The sequence below is a fragment of the Tenrec ecaudatus genome, chromosome X (genome assembly GCF_050624435.1).
Source record: "Tenrec ecaudatus isolate mTenEca1 chromosome X, mTenEca1.hap1, whole genome shotgun sequence".
NCBI classification, from domain to species: Eukaryota; Metazoa; Chordata; class Mammalia; order Afrosoricida; family Tenrecidae; genus Tenrec; species Tenrec ecaudatus.
In genome coordinates, this window is record NC_134548.1 from 78,812,865 (window position 1) to 78,833,306 (window position 20,442).

Genomic DNA, 20,442 nt, shown 5'->3' on the forward strand with positions numbered 1-20,442 from the left:
ATTCCTCTCGGTTACGTTACGCCCTACCAGGTCTTCTACACCCTCCTCACTACAGATTTGGATCACTTGTTGTTCCCTTGTCCCTAGGTTTGTTAACATCACTTCCCTTCCTCCCACTTCCCCTTTTCCCATGTCCCCCCGGAACTGTTGGTCTCGTTTTCTCCTCCAGATTGTTCATCCAGCCTAGTTTATTTAGACAGACCTGCGGAGATAATAACATGCACAAAAACAAGACAGAGCAAAACCAAACAACAAAAGAAAATAAAACAAGAACAACAAGCCAATGACAAGAAATAAAACAAAACACAACAAAAAAGAAAAGTTTGTAGTTAGTTCAAGGACTGTTTGTTGCCCTTTAGGATTGTTTTTCCGGGCGGCTGATGGAGCACCAAACCCTAGCCCCAAAGTCTTTTTTTTTTTTTTGTATTCCCTGTGGACTTCATTGCTCTGTTCCCCTTGCTGTTCTGTTTCACTCCCTTAGTGTTTTGCCTCGCTGTGGTTGGATCAGATCAAGTGGAATTCCCCCACTGTGTCTCCAATGTTGTCCCCCGTAGGGCTATGGGTCAGTGAGGGATGTCATGTCTCATAGTGGGGCCGGCCATATGGTCTTCTCTGTGGATTGGCTGCTCTGAGCAGGAATATCGTCCTTAAGGCTTGGTGGGCCAGGATGTGCTTCACTCTCTCTCTTCCTCCCCTTTGTTTGCTCCCGTGTGCTCTGATCAGACATGTTCCTTTCCCTGAGCTGCAGCTTCAGTGCTGTGCTCTGAAGTAAATTCTTCTGGGGGGAGGGGCAGGTGTCCACGTATTTGGGATTGGGGCCGGTCCCTCAGACCTCTCCACTGGTTCCCTACTCCATGCGGGCATGTTGCAATCACATCTTGGAGCACTGGGTTGAAGTCTGGTCCCTCTTTCCCTGTGGAGATATAAGCAATACCCTCCCCTTGGGTGGGTTAGTGCCCTGTTCCACCACTACCCATTTTTATTCCTTTCCCAACCCTCCTTTTTAGTTGGCTCCCAATGTATCCCTGGATTTAGTCTGGCCCCTGCCATATTACCTGGACCTCACCCCAGTAATGTTTGTATACAGTAGCGTTTTTCCTATGCCCCTTTTGCATTTTTTTAAAAGCTTAACTCAGCGGACTCATGTTGTTCTTGTTGAAACTTTTCTTGAATTCTTTCAGTTTTAGATAAGCTGAGTTTTCCTGGTCTGACACCCCTCCCCCTCTACCCCCCCCACCTCCTGCTGCGCACACACACATACACACACACACACAGGGGCAAAACATGTAGTGAGTGCAATAGAGCAGCAAGTGGAGCAGAGCAACGAATACCCAAGGAATCCCAAAATAGAATTCAGATTCAGGGAGCAGTGCTTGACACCTCATCAGAATTGATCAGAAAACACACATGGCTCAGCAGACAGACCTGAAACTATTTATAGACCCCTTTCTTCTTCTTTTTTTTTTCATGTCTATCTATTTAAGGTAGGCAAGGTAAACAATCCCAAGGAGAAAACAATGAGATGGCCAATTCCGGTGGAGGGGGGCTGGGTGACAGGGGTGAGGGGATTGAGGAAAGGGAGCAGGGAGCCAACAAACCCAGGGACAAGGGAACAACAAAAGATCTAAAATTAATGGCGAGGGGAGTGTTCTCAAGTTACCCTTTCAAATTTCCTGTTCAGCTCTTTGTCTTTATCATTTCTTCCATTTGCCTTACCTATTTTATGAGGAAGACTAAGTTTCTTAGTTTCTTCTGAAATCTGCTCTTTTCTTTATTTTCTGTCATTTTAGTAGCTTTTTGCTTCCTTCATGAGTGATGTTCTTGATGTCCTCTGTGTTTGGGTACTTTACTTTAGAGAAACAAATCCACAGAACCTCTTGTATAAGAGAAAGTTTTATATAAAGGTTAAGTGCACATCAAGGAAACATCCCAACCCAGTGCTGCCCAAGCCCACAAGTTCAACATTAACCCATATGTGCGACACCAATCCACAAAGTCCTCCTCCATCTCACAAAACACACACTATGACGCCGACTGCAGGTGGAAAGCCAAATCAGTGAGTGTGTAAGCATCTCAGCGCTGGCAGGAGTCTCCACCTGGCTGTTTCAGCATCCAGGGATACATCGGGGTAGGCCCACGAGGCTTCACCTTGGGAATGTCTTGCAGGAAGTGAGCCTTGCCAAATGAAGCGGGGAACTGGCTAAGGCAGCTGCAGCCTGGTCCGACCATCAGAAAGCAAGAGACCTGAGAACTAGAAAGGCAAGGCTCACTGAGCCCTTTATCTCTTCACCGTTCAATTAACCCCACATGTGTTTATCGGCCAGGTTGGCACAATAAGCTAACTAACTCATCCTCCGATAATTCACCAGGACTTCTGTCATTAGTTTGTTCAACGTGGCAAAACTGTTCTGGAGATGTTCTCAAAATTCAGGGGGACATGTTGACAGTCATATTTTGGCCCTCCTGGGCTAATTTTCTTCAGCCTCGGCCTGAATTTATATAAGACTAATTGGTAGTCTATTCAACAATCATCTCCTGGCCTCATTTTTGTTGTTGTTGTTATTGTGTTAAATACTTTTACTGGAGACTCTTACATGTCTTATCACAATCCATACTTTCATCCAGTGTGTCAAGCACATTTTCACATATGCCACCATAATCATTTTTAAAGCATTCTCTTCCCACTTGAGCCGCTGATATCAGCTACACATTTCTTCCCCTCCCCCTCCTGCCCACCCTCCCTCATGAACCCTTGATAAGTTATAGATGATCATTTCCATATCATACACCATCTTCCATTGCCCCTTACCCACTTTTCCGTTATTCATCCCCCTAGGAGGGGGTTCTAGTTTGATCCTTGTGATTGATTTCCCTTTTTCGCCACACCATCCCCTAATCCTACTGGTATCTCTATTCTCCTTGTTGGCCCTGGGGGGTTTAATCTATCCTGGATTCCCTGTGTTACGGGCTCTTCTCTGTAGCAGTGTGCATGAACATTCTGATCTAATCTGATTTGTAAGGTAGAATTGAGGTTATGATAGTGGAGGGAAGGAAGCACCAAAGAACTAGAGGAAAGTTGTGTGTTTCACTGGTGCTATACTGCACCCTGACTGGCTCATCTCTTCCCTGTGACCCTTCTGTGAGGGGATGTCCAATTATCTACAGATGGACATTGGGCCTCCACTCTACTCCCCCCCCCCCACATTCACCTTGGGTATGGTTTTGTTCTGAGTCTTAGATGCCTGATCCCATGGACACTGAATGATCACACAGGCTAGTGTGCTTCTCCCATGTGGACTTTGTTCCTTCTCAGCTAGATGACCGCTTGTTTCTCTTCAAGCCTTTAAGACCCCAGACACTATATCTTTTGATAGCCAGGCACCATCAGCTTTCTTCACAACATTTGCTTATGTACCTATTTTGTCTTCAGCAATAGTGCCTGGCCACGTTTTATCTCATCTCTTTCCACAGATGTTTAAAATTTGATTTCTGTATATCCCATCTGGGGAAGTCCATGAGTATAGTCTCTATGTTATGAAAAGGTATTTGCTATGAAGAAGTTGGTCTTGCAAAATTCTGTCATACGATCTCCTGTTTCATTTTCTCACCAAGACCATATTTTCCAACTGCTATTCCTTCATCTTCATTTCCAACTTTTGCATAAAAATTGCCAATAATTATCAATACATCCTGATTGCATGTTTGATCCATTCCAGACTGAAGATGTTGGTACAGTCCCTGGGTTTCTTCATCACTAGCATTAGTGATTGTGCATAATTTTTTTATAATAGTTGTATTAATTGGATTTCCTTGAACGTGGATAGATATAATCCTATCACAGACAGCATTGTATTTCAAGGTAGATTTTGAAATGTCCCTTTTAACAATGAATTCAATACCATTCTTCTTGATTGTGTCATTCCCAACATTACCAAACCACATGGTTTTGTGATTCATATTGGCAATTTCAGCTCACTAATGCCTAGGATGTCAATCAAACACTCCAAGTTCTGATTATTAGTCAATAGATTTTCGAAGCTATTTCTTTTCATGTTGTGTTGTGTCTCACCAACAAATGAAGGTCCAGAAGGCCTTCATTTGCATGAGTAAATCTCACAGGATTTACTCATGCAAGCTTTACCCCATCCACATCAATATGGTCAGCTCTACTTTGAGAAAGCAGCTCCTCCTCAGTCATATTTTGAGTGCCTTCAGATCTGACAGCCTCATCTTCTGGCAGTATCTCTGCCAATGTTCTACTTCTATGAATTAGATCTTCAGTATCTGACAATATTTTGATGGTATACGCAAGCCTTTCAGCAGTTAATTCCTCCAAAATGGACAGCCAATCTCTTTATCATAGTCTGTAAGTGCCTCTGAAACCTGTACAATTTGGGTGACCATGCTGTTATTTGAAATATCAGTAATATAACTTCCAATATCTCAGGAACACATAGCTACCACAGTCCGACAAATTAACAGAAAAAATGGCGGCTCTAATTTTTAGCAATGCTAAACAGAATTCCATGGATAGTTGAAATTTACCTAGAGTAAACATCCTAAGAATGTTTAATCCCAATAGTGGCCTCTAACTTATTTGCACCAAGTGTGTTGTTTTAACTGGATTAACAGCTGCCATCAGGCTGTCTCTCAAAAATGTGGGCAAATGCAGTAATATTCTAAACTGATCCGATAACTTAGTGTTTTTATACTGATGCAAGCAGAAAATTTGTCGCTTTTACGGTTTTTCTTCTTCTAGGTCTTCATTTGAAGCAGCCAGCCCCAATAGACAGTTTGTCTTGATTCCATTTCTCCCTTTGTCGTTCTGCAGATTCTTTAGGAGGCAATAGCCATACACTTATGATAGCCTGTGTAAGTCCTGCTGACTCCAACCTAGAGGAAACGCTAAATACCCTCCGCTATGCTGACAGAGCACGAAAAATCAAGAACAAGCCTGTTGTTAATGTTGATCCTCAGACAGCTGAACTCAATCATCTGAAGCAGCAGGTATAAGGGATTTCACATTTGATAGTACAAATTATGTGTGTGGAATGATAGAACTTCTGTTTTTGTTTTTCCTCTACTAGAAGTTTAGAAATGTTGGTTGAGCATTATGCTAGTTTGGAGACACTTCACAGTAATTCCCATGAATATGTTTGTGTTCCATTTGAGATAGGGGGTGGTACTAAATGTTTTATTAATGCACAAGTGGTGAGAGATCAAATAAGATAGGCTCGGTACCAACCAGATCCTAAAGGCCCTACTATATACTTGGAAAGACTTTGGAAATAATCTGAAAGGTATGGTGAGCTATCGAAGCATTTTACATAAGAATGTGATATGGTGCAATGTGTGTTTTAAAGATCTGCCTAGCAAGTGTCAAGAACGGAGAGTAGGGAGTGACTGGAAGCACAGGAGGTGAAACAGGGCACATCCATGTGTGTTCCTAGCAGAAATGTTGTTGATACTGGAATAATAACAAGTACTGAAATAAACCATAAACAAGTGGATGTTGCCCCCTCTGGGACAAATAGTCCACATCAAAATAGAACCTATCCCTCACGAGTCTCCCAAAATGTATGGAAGACATTTTGAAGCTACAGACATTCGTGTCAGCAAGATCAGCCGGCAGTCCATCTGTGCACTCAAAGATTCATTCAGAGAAGGAAATAAAGAAGAGTAATTGGCAGCTTTTAGATCTAAGAAAGGATTTGAAATATCTAAGTTTTCCACATAGAAAATGGAATCAATGCAATATGAAAGGATTACCAACAAAAAACAAGACTATTTGCACACCAGTGGACTCAGAAAGTAGGGAAGGAAAAATAGGTGTACAAAATATTTTCCATGAGAAACCACTGGTTGGACAAACAGTGGTCAAATTACGTGTCCTCACAGTTCCCATGTCTGTTTACCCTGCCCACTCCTTTCTCTACCCCTCTCTATTGGTGGATCTTTTAAAGTTTTCTCTTCCCCAAAAGTGAATTATTATTATAACAGATCTAAAACTTTCAATATTATGATAATTACACCTGAGAGAGCAAAAAAGAAAGTAGATAAAAGTGGGATGACTACATTTAGGAAAATATATTAGGATGATATTTTATAAATTAGGATGCTAATTGAACTAGAAATAGCAATAGAAAAGGAAACAGGTTGGGAAAAATACTAAAGATGTAGCATGTATAAGGCCAAACAAATCAAACCCACTGCCATGTAGTTGACTCCAACTCGAAGCAACCTTATAGAATAGGGTAGAGCTTCCCCCATAGGGTTTCCAAGGCTAATTCCCACATACGTCTCCCATAGAGACATTATCATTCCAATATCATCACATTCCAGTGCATTCCAGTATCACCCTTTTGGTTAGCAGCTGACCACTTGATAAAGAAAATTGATGCAAAAAATGTAGAGTGGGAAGGGAGATAAGCATGAATCCCAGGTTTCTTGTTTGGACAACCAAGTAGAAGGCAGCACCAATCATTGAGTCAAGGAATACAGAAGAAAAAAAGACAGTGTTAAGTAGGGAAATGCAATTGGTGGATTAATTTGAGAGCATTTTAAATTTGAAAAATCTTAAGGGACATCTAAGTAGCAGTGTTTTAAATATAACTTGTTCTATGGGTATAATGTAGAGAGGTTTGAGTTGAAGGTAAAGATTTAACAGTCATCAGAATTTCTCCAAATTCACTGCCATCGGGTCAGTTCTGACTCACAGTGACAATACAGGACAGAGTAGAACTGACCTCGTGGGTTTCCAACACTGTAACTCTAGAGGTATAAAGCCTTATCTTCCTCCCATGGTGCAGCTGGTGGTTTTGAACTGATGACCTTGCAGTTACAGTCTAAAGCATAACTACTATGCCACCAAGATATTAATTTGGCTGTGTTTAATAGCCCTGGTAGAGGAGCTGGAAGTCAGGCAGTTGGATTGATTCGGGCTTCAATAGTGCTGTTTCCACTGGAAATCTGCTTTGCAACTGTCCAGTGCTCCCTGATCTTCCTCCTCAGTGTTAACAATCTTCTTTCAAACCCTACTCCTTCACTCCTATGGGTCACTGTAGAGAATAAAAATAATTTGCCAGTCCACAGTATCATCTGAGTTCCAAAAAACTGTACTAGTCTCTGTCCTATTTTCTTTCATATTCCTTTCTTTCATCAAAAAAATCTTCCTACTCATTTCTTAATTGATTAAAAGTGTTTATTGAGCACTATTTTATGCCAGGTAGTGTGCTAGAGATACATTATTTAGCCAAAAGATAAAATTTCTGACTTCAGGGAACCTATTGTCTGGTGAGAGAGAGAAATGCTAAATACACAGTTATACCAATATATAAATATTAACTGGGGAATGCTATACAGGAAATGAACTGTGTGTGATGAAAATATAGACCAGAATTTTCTTTGATATATCTATATAGTGTCAGAAGTACACTGAGCCAGCACCATTTAAGGAAGTGGGTTCCAGAGAGAAAAAGAACAGCAGGAACAGCCAAGTACAATGGCGAAGAGTGTTGCCACTAAAGCCAGACTGCCTGCATTCACATCCTGGCCCTATACTTTGGGTAACTAGTTTTTTACCCAGAGTAATTTGCTCTTTGTCTGTGTTTACTGAGAAATACCTCTCAACACTTGGGGTTCTCTGAGTAATTGAAGTCCTTTTGTTATCCATGAGGCTACAATTAAGGCCTGGACATAGAAGCTTTATGGGCTTCCTGGTTGGTGAAAGAGGGCATTTTCGCCAACTGGGGAGGATAGCACCTTTCTCTGTAGTATGGAAGCGTCCACTGAAGAGCCTCCCAAACTGCAGTCTATGCATGTCTTCCTCTTTATCCTTTTTGCTGTTAGAAAATTGAGTCATATGTATAGCAATTTCTGTGAGTTCTTTGTATCCTTTTTAGAAAATTATTGAACCCAAGAAGTACTGGGAACCAGCCAGTCAGAAGTGGGAATGGGTCAAGAGTTCCTGAATTTTTAGCTGGTATTCTGAAGGGATGGGAGTAGAGAGAACCCTTAAATTTGTAGTCAGCATGTCAGAAATACAGCCAGAATGCTCCTTAGAAATGAGGATTGCAAGACTTTGTCTTTCTCACGTTGGGCTCAGGACAGATCCCTAGAGAAAGACATCATGCTTTATGAAGTAGCAAAAAGAGGGAAGTGAGCTTTGACCGGGCTAGCCTCCACTCCTTGGCAAAAACTCTCTCAAGTAAGGCCTTGAGATCTTGGATAACAAAAGAACCTTCTTAAGAAAAATCACAAGTGTTTAGAGTTATCTGTCAGGAAACAAAGGCAAAGACCAATCCTCAATGAGATGGATTGACACAGTGGCGGCAGTAATGAGCGAGCGAGCGCAAGCATAGCCATGGTAGTAAGGATGCCCGAGGCCCAGGCAACTCTTCCTTCCACTATATACAAAGTCACTCTGAGTTGGAACTGAAGGGATGGCATCTGACAATAAAAAAAACCTCAGAAGGGAGGGAGTTGGGGTAAGGGGACAAGCTTATGATTGGCACTGAAGAGGTATTGAAGAGAATCTTAATTTGTAGTAGTCAACAGGTAAAAGTGAAGTGAGCCCTAAAGACTCCCTTGCTTATAACCTGATAGCTGAAATTTGGGGTTGTTAGCAGATTGGAGGAGAGCATCCATTAACAGGACGGGTTGGTTGGTTAGGGTTATAGGAAGAATTGCTGTATGGGCAGTTTTTATCAGAACAAAAGTATGAGAAACGTTGAAATTAAGCATTTTGATTTATGGTGATTTTTATCTTCAGAGTTGGCATGAAAGAAAATTGAGGTTGGTGTTTAAGTATTCACTAACTTACTAGCTATGTACCTTGGACAGGTTCTGTTTGGTTTTCATAGACATCAAGTAAAATTTCCTATTGTAAGTATTGGTAATTTAGCTGTAAAAGTATACATAGCTTTTGATTGACTACTAGTTGATTATTTTCTTTGATTCTTCCAGGTGCAACAGTTGCAAGTCTTGTTGCTGCAAGCCCATGGTGGTACCATGCCTGGATCTATCAAGTAAGAGACAGAGACTATTTTTTTAATATAAATCATTTTATTAGAGGTTTTTAAAACTCTTATCATGATCTATACATCATTTGTATCAAGCAGATTTGTGCACATATTGCCATCATTTTCAAAATATTTTCTGTCTACTTGGCCCTTGGTATCAGCTCCTCTTTTTTCCCTCCCTCTCCCACCCTCATGACCCCTTGATAAATTATTATTATTTTCATATCTTACACTGTCCACTGTCTCACTTCACCCACGTTTCTGTTGTCTGTTCCCCTTGGGGTGGGGGTGGGGGTGTTATATATCGATCCTTGCCATCAGTCCCTCCTTTCTCCCACTTCTCCAATCACCTTCCCCCTACTCCTATGGTATCGCTACTCCCATTACTGTTTCTGAGGGGGTTATCTGTCTTGGATTCCATGTTTCAAGGGCTCTTATCTGTACCCGTGTACATGCTCTGGTCTAGTCAGATTTGTAAGGTAGAACTGGGGTCAGCTAGTGTGGGGGAGAGGGAATATTAAAGAACCACGGATGTTGTGTGTTTTGTTGCTGCTATACTGCGATCTGGCTGGCTTGCCCTTTTCTTGTGATATCCTTCTGTGAGCAGATGTCTAATTGTCTATAGATGGGCTTTGGGTCTCCACTATGATCCCCTTTGTTCACATTGATATGATTGTTTTGGGTCTTCTGATGCCTGATACCTGATTCTATGGACACCTTGTGATCACACAGGCTGGTGTGCTTCTCCCATGTGGGCTTTGTTTCTTCCCTGTGATATGGCTACTTGTTTAAATTAAAGCCTTTTAGACTCCAGATGCTATGTCTTCTAATAGCTGGGCACCATCAGCTTTCACCCCCTTTGCTTATGCACCCATTTTTACTTAAGGAATTGTGTCACAGAATCCCAGATTATTAGAACAAAGTGTTCTTGCTTTGAAGGAGGACTTGAGTAGAGGGCCAATTTCTGTCTGCGACCTTGATACTTAACATATAAATGTTACGTACGTGACCTATATCCCTATTGTTATATATTAATGTATTTACATATATACATACCTATATTTATAGCTCTATAAATGTCTTTTGCCTCCTAATTTTTTCTCTGTTTCCTTTTACCTTCCTCCCAGACTGGGATTAATTTTTTTTTACTCGGATTAATTTAAATGTATAGTATAGCAAAAACTATTTCTATAGATAGTTTGTTCTTCTCTAATACACCAAAGTTTCTGGTTACACTTGGTAATAAGTTAGAAATCTTAACAAATTTGCTGTTTAGAACTTAGCTAGTCATCTACAAGGAATCCTCATCTACTGGAAAGACATATAAAAGCAATTCTGGCCTCTGCCACTTAAATGGAAATCAATGAGGAAAAGCTGTATTTTTCCTCTACTTATTTGATTATTTCCTTATTCTGTGTAGATGTATGGCTACGATTATTTACTTATTTTCTTACATTGTTCCTACTTTACTAGGAGCTGCTTCAGATTGACTCTTAGGATTTTTTGACAAGCCCTAATCTTTCATGGGTATTTCCACAAGATTTTTTCCAACAACCTTGTATTTTCCTTTTTCAGTCCTAGAATCAGTCATATGTCCAAAGAGCTTTGGCTTCTTTTATTGTAGAATGGTGCCTAGAAACCAAAATCTGTGCACTAAACATGCTTATTACTAGGATATCACTGCTTCTAGGCCCCATCAACAGTAAGCGCTAGGAAATTTGTATTTATATATCTATTACCATCATATATTTATATACCCTTTTTTAAAAAAATTAATAAATCTTTTTATTGGGGCTCATACAGCTCTTATCATAATCCATACATACATCAATTGAGTAAAGCACCCTTATACATTCGTTGCCCTTGTCATTCTCAAAATTCGCCTTCCACTTGGGTTCCTGGAATCAGCTCGTTTTCCTTTTTCCCTCCCCCTCCCTCCCCGCTCCCCCTTCTCCCTGCACCCTTAATAGTTTATAAATAATTATTTTATCTTATCTTACACTGCCCGGCGTCTCCCCTCACCCACCTTCCCATTGTCCATCTCCCAGGGAGGAGGTTACACAGAGACCCCCAAGATCGGTTCTCCCTTTCTACACCCCCTTCCCTTCCGGTGGTGCCACTCCCACCGCTGGTCCTGAAGGGTTCATTCGTCCTAGATTCCCTGTGTTTCCAGATCCCTACTGCACCACTGTGCATCCTCTGGTCTAACCAGGTTCGCAAGGTAGAATTGGGATCTTGATAATTGGGAGGGGAGGAAGCGTTCAAGAACTCGAGGAAGGTTTTGAGTTTCATTCTTGCTACACTGAACCCTGAGTGACTCATCTCCTCCCCAGTACCCCTCTGCAAGGGATGTTCGGCTGTCTACAGATGGGCATTGGGTCCCTATCACATACTCCCCCTCATTCACGGTGATGTGATTTTTTTTCCCTCTGCCATTGTTGTTTGAGACCTGGTCCCCTCTGCCCTTCACTATCACACATGTTGGTGTGCTGCTTCCATGTGGGCTTTGCTGCTTCTGGGTTACATGGCTGCTTGTTTACTTTCAAGCCTCTAAGTCCCGAGACACTATATCTCTCAATAGCTGGGCACCATCAGTCTTCTTCACCAAACTTGCTTATGCACACATTCGTCTTCAGCGTTTATGTGAGGAAGGTGATCACACAATGATGGGTTTTGTTCCTTGGTGTCTGCTACCTGGTCCGTTCAACACCTTGTATTCACTTAGGCTGTGTGCTTCTTCTCTGTGGGCTTTGTTGCTTCTGAGCTAGATGGCCGCTTGTTTGCTTTCAAGCCTTTAAGACCCCAGATGCTATATCTTTTTGATAGCTGGGCACCATCAGCTTTCTTCACCACATTTGCTTATACACACGTCTGTCTTCACTGATCTTGTCGGGAAGGTGGGTATCATGGAATGACCGTTTAGCTGGGCAAGGTGCTATTGTATTGAGGAAGTGTGCGTGAGGAGGCCCAATGTCCACCTGCTACCCTACTGAACCTATAAATATATGCACATAGGTCTATTTCCCCCATAATCATAAATATATTTACATATGTACATGTCTGTATTTAGGCTTCTCTGTATGCCCTTTGCCTCCTACTCCTTTCCTCTATTTCCTTACGCTTTCCTCCTGTCCCACTACCATGTTAAGCCTTCATTCTGGTTTCAGTAATTCCTCTCAGTTACCTTGCCCTTGGTCACTCCCTACCAGTCCTTCCTCTTCTGGTTTTGAACCACTCGCTGTTCCCTTTGTCAGAAGGTGGAAAAAATCTGAACCCATAAAGAAAACTCCTCTAGGACTGAACATTAAAGGTAGCCTGTTGACAGACTGGAATGCTTGCTAGATGACGACCTGTATTCACATGTTGAGTGGAAGTGGGATAAATACAGCAATAAGAGACGGGTTGGGTCTGGTCACTGACACCTGTGGACCTGGTTTACAAGAACTAGAGAAGACAAGAATGGGTTGACTGGTCTGAAGTTCATGACCTAGCACAAGGAGGCTAGACTTGTTGAGAATTTGTAAAGGGACCCATGGTCCAATGGGCACCCTGGTGAGGCTGTGAGACAGCTCACATTAAGCTGACTAGATTTTTGAGCCTGTGAACTGGTGCATATTATTGCTGATTTTATGGATTCCCTGTCCTGATTAGACTTTGCTTATGAATGCAGACTTCACAAGGTTCCAACTGGAATAAAAATTCTTCACATCAAAGAATATGATTGTCTCCTCAGAACACTGGGTTGATGTAAGTGGACAGTATAGAAATTGTGTAACCAAAATTGGGAGGATAAAAAATCAGTGGAGGAATATATTCATAGGAAAATAAAGCTAGTTGTCTGATAGCTTGGAAGAAAAAAATAAGGGTTAAGTAAATTAAAATAAACGAACTACAAATCCTCCATTCCCCTGAGGCTGTGGGTTCAGACAGAAGTGGTGGAACTTGTCCAGGATCCACTATGCCACCTGTTAGGTGCAGAAGCCCAATAAGTGGTTTCTTGCAAATGAACCTGGTGCTATGGAGTTCACTTGGGATATTTTCCTTTTCTTTTTGTATGTTTTACTGTTTACAGAATTGACCTTAAACAAACATCCAAACACACGTAGGTATATACACATACACAGCGGAAAATAAAACTGATGACTGGGATCTTCTATAGATAAGACCCTTCTGGGCATTAAGAGATTTCATTAAATAATTAAAAGAGAACCCTCAGACTTGGAAAAAAACATTTTGGACTTTTGGGATTGACAGGCTATATAACAAGAAGCCTATGAACCAGATGCAGGATCCAGATCCAGCAGTAATAGTGAGCTTCCTCTCAGTCTCTGTAAGTGTAGCCACACCCCATACGAAACTCCCTCAATTGTGTCAAAAGCAAATGAAGCCGTTGGTACACTGCAAAGACATCATCATTTTGATATTTGTACTGAATAAAAACCAGACTAATAGGGATGCCAACGACTCACAGCTACCCTTTATAAGGTATATGAGACTTTGTCAAAGGACCAGGCAGTTTTGTATTTCTCCTAAGAAGCAGCTGGTGAGTTTGAACAATGCACCTTATGGTCAACAGCCCAGAACACCACCAGGGTTCCTTTTATATAATAAACTCATTACCATCAAGTTAATGCTGACTTATAGCAACCCCCTGGTGGGTGTCTGAGATGGTAACTGGTTACAGGAGTAGAAAGCCCAGTCTTTCTCCTTTGGAGCTGCTGCTGGTTTTGAACTGCCAAGCATGCAGATCACAGCCCAACAAGTAACCTCTACACCACCGGGGCTCCTTTATATTAATAAAGGTTCCTATGAATTTGTACCTTTTTTTAAAACTTACTCTCACCATATAGATATTCTTGGTGACATTTCTATTTAAGTATTCCTAGAAAATAATTTATTTTAGTTTATAGAAATATTCATCATTCTTTTTTTAACACCTGCATAGTATGAGTTTTGTATCATGCGTACTAAGTCAACCACTCTCTTATCAACATTTCAGCTTCTAATATTCATATTTTCAATTATAAATAGTACTTCAATGCATGACTATGTACAATATGTGTGTTTTCATATTGTTGGAGTTTTATCTTAGAGGTGATTTCTACATGTGAGATTGTTGGCGTAGAGGCAAAATTCATGTGTAATTTTGTTAGGGTTTGCTGTATCAAGAAGGGTTGTACCAATTTGGCAGCATGAGAATGTTCCCATTTACCACAGCTTCACCAATGGCAATTTTTACAAATTTGCTAAGAAATGTGATCTCAGTTTGTGACCTCAGTTTTGTTTTCATCTTTAATTATGAGGAGCTTCAGTATTTTTTCTTTTCTTTGTTTTAATTAATTTTACTGGCGGGGGCATCTTACAAAACTTATTACAATCCATTATTCATATATATTAAGCACACTTGTACATATATTGCCATCAACATTTCCAAAGCATTTTCTTTCTACTTGAGCTCTTGTTATCAACTCCTTTTTTGCTTCTTTCCCTCACGAGTATTTTTTTCATATGATTGAAAACCACTTTTATCTCTCTGTTTTTGGTGGACTGTCTCTCCAAATTTTCTAAATTGTTTTGTGCCCTTCAACTCTATTTTCGTCAACTCTATGCTATTGTGTATTTTCTTCTAGTTTTTATTTTGTTTATGATGTTGTTAGGCAAAATTATATTTTTATGTAGTAAAATTTATTACCTCTGGATATTTAAAAAACATTGTATTGAGGGCTCTCACAGCTCTTGTAACAATCCATACATCAATTGTATCAAGCACAGTTATACATATGTTGGCATTATTTTATATTGAGCCCTTGGTGTCACCTCGCCCCCCTACACACACACATGGTTCCTTGATAAATTATAAATTATTATTTTCATATCTTACAGTGACCATGGTCTCCCTTTCCCCGCAGTTTCTGTTGTTCATCCCATTGAGAGGAGGTTGTGGTTATGTGTCGATCATCGTGATGGGTTCCCCCTTCCTCCCCTCCTCTCTGCACCTTCCCCCTGCCCTCCTGTTATCGTTACTCCCATTCTGTTCCTGGATTCCGTGTGTCATGAGCTCTTATCTCTTATCTGTACCTGTGCACATGCTTTGGTCTAGCCCACAGTGGAAGGCAGTACTACGGTCATGAGAATGTGGGGTGAGGAAGCTTCAACGAACCAGAAGAATATTATGTGTTTTATCAATGCTTTACTGCACCCTGATTGACTCATCCCTTCCCTGTGGCCCCTCTCTGAGGGGATGCCCTATACTCCACAGATGGTGTTTGGGTCTCTGTTCTGACAGCCCTCGTTCTCAACAATATGGTTTGTTTGTTTGTTTGTTTGTTTGTTTGTTTGTTTGTTTGTTTTGGGTCTTCTGATGCTTGTTACCCAATCCCATCAACACCTCATGATCACACAGGCTGGTGTGCTTCTTCCATGTGGGCATGTTGCTTTTCTGCTAGATGGCTGCTTGTTTAACTCCAAGCCTTTAAGACTCCAGATGCTACATCTTTTGATAGCTAGGCTCAACCTGCTTTCTTCATCACATTTGCTTATGCACCCATTTTGTCTTCAGCGACTGTGCCAGGAGGGTAAGCATCACAGAATGTCAGATTGTTAGAACAAAGTGTTCTTGCATTGAGGGTGGGCATGAGCAGAGACCCAAAATTCATCCACAACTTGTCTCTTGCCATTTTCGGGGGACTTCGTTGCTTTGCTCCCTTTGCTGTTCTTTTGCAACCCCTCAGTGTTTCTCCCCCATGTGGTGGGGTCCGATTGGGCACAATTCCCACACTGCGTCTTCATTGTTGTGCCCTGTAGTGCTGTGGATCAGTGTGCCTTGTAGTGAACCTCTCTGTATTGGTTGCTCTGAGATGTGCTCCACTCTCTCTCTCCCTTCCCCTTCAATTGCTCCTTTGTGCTCTATCAGACATGTCCCTCTCCCTGAGCTGTAGCTTCAGAGCTGTCCTCTGAAGTGAATTCTGGGGAGGGGGGGGTAGTCCTGTCCACGTAGTTTTGATTGGGACCAGCCCCTCAGAACTCTTTATTGGTTCCCTGCGTCCTGCTGGTATGTTGCATTCACGTCTTGGTGCACTGGGTTGAAGTCTGTTCCCTCTCTCCTTGTGGCAATATAAACAACACCCTCCCTTTGGGTATTGGCACACTTTTGCACCTCTTTCTCCCTACCTGAGTCCTGCCCCATCAGCAATGAAAAACCGACAAGCTCCCCTCACATCCTCGTGGTTGAGTCCATGCTGGGAAAGCAGCTCCTACTCAGTCACATTTTGATTGTCGTCAGACCCAAGGGTCACATTCTCTGGCCCTGTCTCTCCAATGTTCTGCCTTCAATCATTAGACCTTCAGTATCCAACAGTGTTTCTAAATGAGTCATAAAGGTTTCAGCATTTCCTCCCTCCAAAGTGAGGAGCCAAGTCCTTTGTTTTTTGTTCTTAGTTTGTTTAAACCTCTTCACTTTGGGTGACCCTGCTGGCATTTGAAATCCAAGTGAAATAGCTTCCAGCATCACGGCAACTCACAAGCCACCACAGTGCAACAATGTGACAGACAAGTGGTGGAATACAGATATAGTTACATAGGTTAACATTGAAATCTAACAACTTTTCGTTTTTTTCTACCTTTTGAACCATTTTAGACGGTCTGGTTTCATAGTGGTTATGAGTTGGGGTGTGATCCTCAAGGTCAGCAGTTCTAAATCAGCAGCTGCATGGGATAAAACTTGGGTTTTCTTCTCCCGTAAACCAATGCAAAGGTTCCCAACCTTCCTCATGCCTTGACCCTTTAATACAGTTCCTCATGTGGTGGTGACCCCCGACCATAAATTTATATTTGTTGCTACTTCATAACTGTCATTTTGCTACTGTTTTGAATCCGGCAGCCCCTGTAAAAAGGTCATTTGACCCCCAAAGGTGTCGTGGCTCACAGGTTGAGAGCCGCTGTGTTAGGGTCTCCGAAACTCCATGGCGTTGTGTTTGGGTTTTTGAACTAGTTAACACATACATATTTGTTCTAGATTTTAATATTTTCTATTATATTTTCAGCTGATATTTTTCTGTGTTTTATTTTGTTATGGTTGTTGGGTTTTCTTTTTTGTTTTTGTATGGTTTTCTTTATATGAAATTTAGGACAGGTAAATCTATCAAGACAATAACTGGATTAATAGTTTTTGGGGGGTTTGGGCAAGGTTGATTGGTAGAAATGGGGAGATAATAATCATAAGTAAAAAAGGAAAATGTTCTAAAATCAATTTTCATGATGCATAGCTAACTATGATATGTGGATTATGTCAATAAAACTTTTTAAAAAATAAATTTTGCAAACTATTAATTTTTTTTCCGTACTAAATCTGTAGTCTTTGATCTGCATCAGTAAGTACTTCAAGTTCTCTTGGCTTTCAGCAAGAAATATTGTAGCACAGGGAATCCGGGGAGGATGATCCAATCAGGAACAGCAGCGCCAGTGGCGACACAGGGAGGGTGGAAGGAGGGTGGGTTGGAAAGGGGAAACTGACCACAAGGATCCACACATAATGTACATGAATGGATTTACTCCTGAGTTTTCAACTCTGTTCCATGGGTCTATGTGAGGTCTGGGACTCTTTTTATATAATCACATCACAAATTTTCTTTCCTTTGTACCACAGCTTTTCTATCATGTATTCTCTGCATTCATATACTACTTATTCATATAGTCAGCTTAGTAGTTATGACTGAAACCCCAGCTTTACCACCATCCACTAGATGTGTGGCTTCAGGTCTTAACCACTTCTCTTAGTGCTGTTGTTACATAAATTTAATATTTGTGAAACATATAGAATAGACCTTGGCACATATTATATGCTGTTATTAATGGTGATTATACTTAAATGTTGAAGGATTACCCTCATATTGCAATGAATAGCCTACTACTAATGTCAAATTGTCCTGGGGAAAACCAGCAACTGACTTAAGTTATTTTTCTATTCAGTGGAATTCTTGGAATTTAGAAGGAGCAGGGTGGGGGAAGTGGATACTCTTTTGAGTTAAACTAAATTTTACCAATGTTTGATTTTTGATACTTAAGTTTTAATGGAACATTCCTTTATAAGAGACTTATTAAACTCTCAAAAGTATGATATTAACTATTCTATAAAGAGCGAGCCAAAATTGTCCATAGAGTTTTGAAGGCTTAAGCTGTATGAAAGAGTGTCAACTGTACTCCTTAAATCCTTTTCTAACCTTTATTGAGATTGGGACCAGCTGCTTCGTATTCTTATGACTGTCTGTCATAGTCTTGATGACTGTTCATTTTCCTTCAGTCTTCTCCAGTGCAAATCTTTGTATTTATTTGGTTTTTTGTCAACAGCCTAGTTTTCAATCACTTGTACATTTCATAATCCTAGTGTATCAAAACAAATCAAATTGTAGTCCTTAACTTTTTCTTGCTCTGCTTCATTAGTGTGCGACAGATAACAAATAATATGCATAATTTCATTTGTGCAGTGCTTTAAACTATTTCTTTCCCATTTCTGTTTGAAATGAAACCATTGTTACCATTTTAAATTGATAGACAAATGAACAGCAGAGGTTTATCCATTTCAACCAAAGCAAGCATTTAGGAGGATTGCTTATTTACTAAGTATCATTAAATATGCTTTTAGTGGTCACTAACACCAGTTTGAAGAGCCTGTGTGGCATAGTAGATTAAGAATTGGGCTGATAACCACAAGATTAGCTGTTCGAAACCACCAGTGACTCCATAGAGAGATATGAGGTATTCTACACCTGTGAAGATTTAAAGTCTCAGAAACATGTAGGGGCCGTTCTTCTCAATCCTATAGGATCACTAGATTTTAGATTTAACCCAAGGGCAGTGAGGTTTTTTAAGCTCATTTCATCTTTCTGACTTCTTCCATGTTCTTCCCTAAAGTTTACAGTAGATGAGTAATCAATTTAGATTGATCAGGTTAAAATTTGACCCTGAGCTTTCACATCCGTCGTGTTAATACTTCTTCCTTCTCAACCTTCCTAATTTTTAATGAAGAATTAGGGTAGGAAGAAGAAGCAGAGAAGATATAAAGAGGCTGCCAAAAGTTCATGAGAAAGTTCCATTATCTTTTCATTCCTTTTTTCCGTGAACTTTTGGAAGCCCCCTTGAAAGTTTAAGTGACAGTTATAGTCTGTCCTGCCTACACAACCCAAATAGAACAGTCCTAAATCAAGGGGCAGAGGTTAATCATTCTATTGTAATCATATCTTGCTCTGAAATACTACTTCCTTCACACCATTAGCTTAAAGTACTGTGGGAATATGTTTCTTGTTCACCCAGGATATTACTTTACTGGCAGTTTCGATCGAACCAGACAGATTTTTCCAGACTTGTGTAGGATAATTTTAACCGAACCCCTATCTTCAAATGCCTGTGAGATACATTTTTATCAACCGTTGATATGTTGTTGCTGTCAGGTACAATCGATTTTACTGCAGCGCATAGCAACTCCATGTGCAAGCGAATACAATACTGCCCAGTTATGTACCATCCGAACAGTCTTTCTGCGTGTGAATGCATATTGGGTCGATCAGCTTGTTGAGAATCTTGTTCTCTTCGTTGTTCTTCTTTTTGAAAAAGGCATGATGTCTTTCTCCGTAAAAGTATTGTCTTATCCGGTACTTTTAATATTTTATTTTCTTTGTTTTAGTGTGGAACCATCAGAGAATCTACAGTCCCTGATGGAGAAGAATCAATCTCTCCTAAAGGAGAATGCAAAATTAAGTCAAGGTCTGAGCGAGGCAGCTGGCCAAACAGCCGTGATGTTGGAGAAGATCATTTTGGTGAGGCTCCAAGGCTAAAATACTAGCAATCGGGACATTTACTAACATTAGTTTCAAAATATTTAACTTGATTTTCATTTTGAGATAAATTGTATGGAAAGAAATAGATTAGTATTATTATATTCTTCAGGAAGCCACTCTGAGGTAAATATTTGGACTTGTAATCAAACATAAAGAATTGTGAGGAGGGGAGAGGGATGGAAAAAAGAGGAGCTGATACCACGGGCTCAATTGAAACTAAATGTCTAGAAAAGAATGATGGCAGCATATGTACAACTATGCTTGGTACAATTGATGTTTGGATTGTTATAAGAGTTGTAACAGCCCCCAATAGAATGATGTTTTTAAGAAAAGAAATGTTGAAAAAACTGTACAGTCACCACCTTTATTTCTACCACAAAGAATCATCATGAATCCCATTTTAAGACAGATTTGTTCTAAAATATCAGATAGGAAAAAATCAAGATCCTCTCTCATCTTCAGTCTTGCCTAATCTTTATTATAGTGCTAAGTTACTGTATTAAGATATTAGTCCTAGTGAAATTGGTTAATTTTCAACTAGTGCATCACTATGTAGCTGACCCACCAGTTCTGAATTTTACTAGCTGCCT

General features: G+C 40.5%; 1 protein-coding gene across 2 annotated transcripts in view; it reads left to right on the forward strand.

The window, feature by feature from the left end:
- KIF4A (kinesin family member 4A) overlaps positions 1-20,442 on the forward strand; it is a 183,300-nt gene that overhangs the window by 93,496 nt on the left and 69,362 nt on the right. For both annotated transcript variants that reach the window (XM_075538655.1, XM_075538656.1), the window contains exons 9-11: positions 4,832-5,007; positions 8,965-9,026; positions 19,699-19,831. In XM_075538655.1, the coding sequence (XP_075394770.1) occupies positions 4,832-5,007; positions 8,965-9,026; positions 19,699-19,831 (371 nt within the window). The remainder of the gene's footprint in view (positions 1-4,831; positions 5,008-8,964; positions 9,027-19,698; positions 19,832-20,442) is intronic.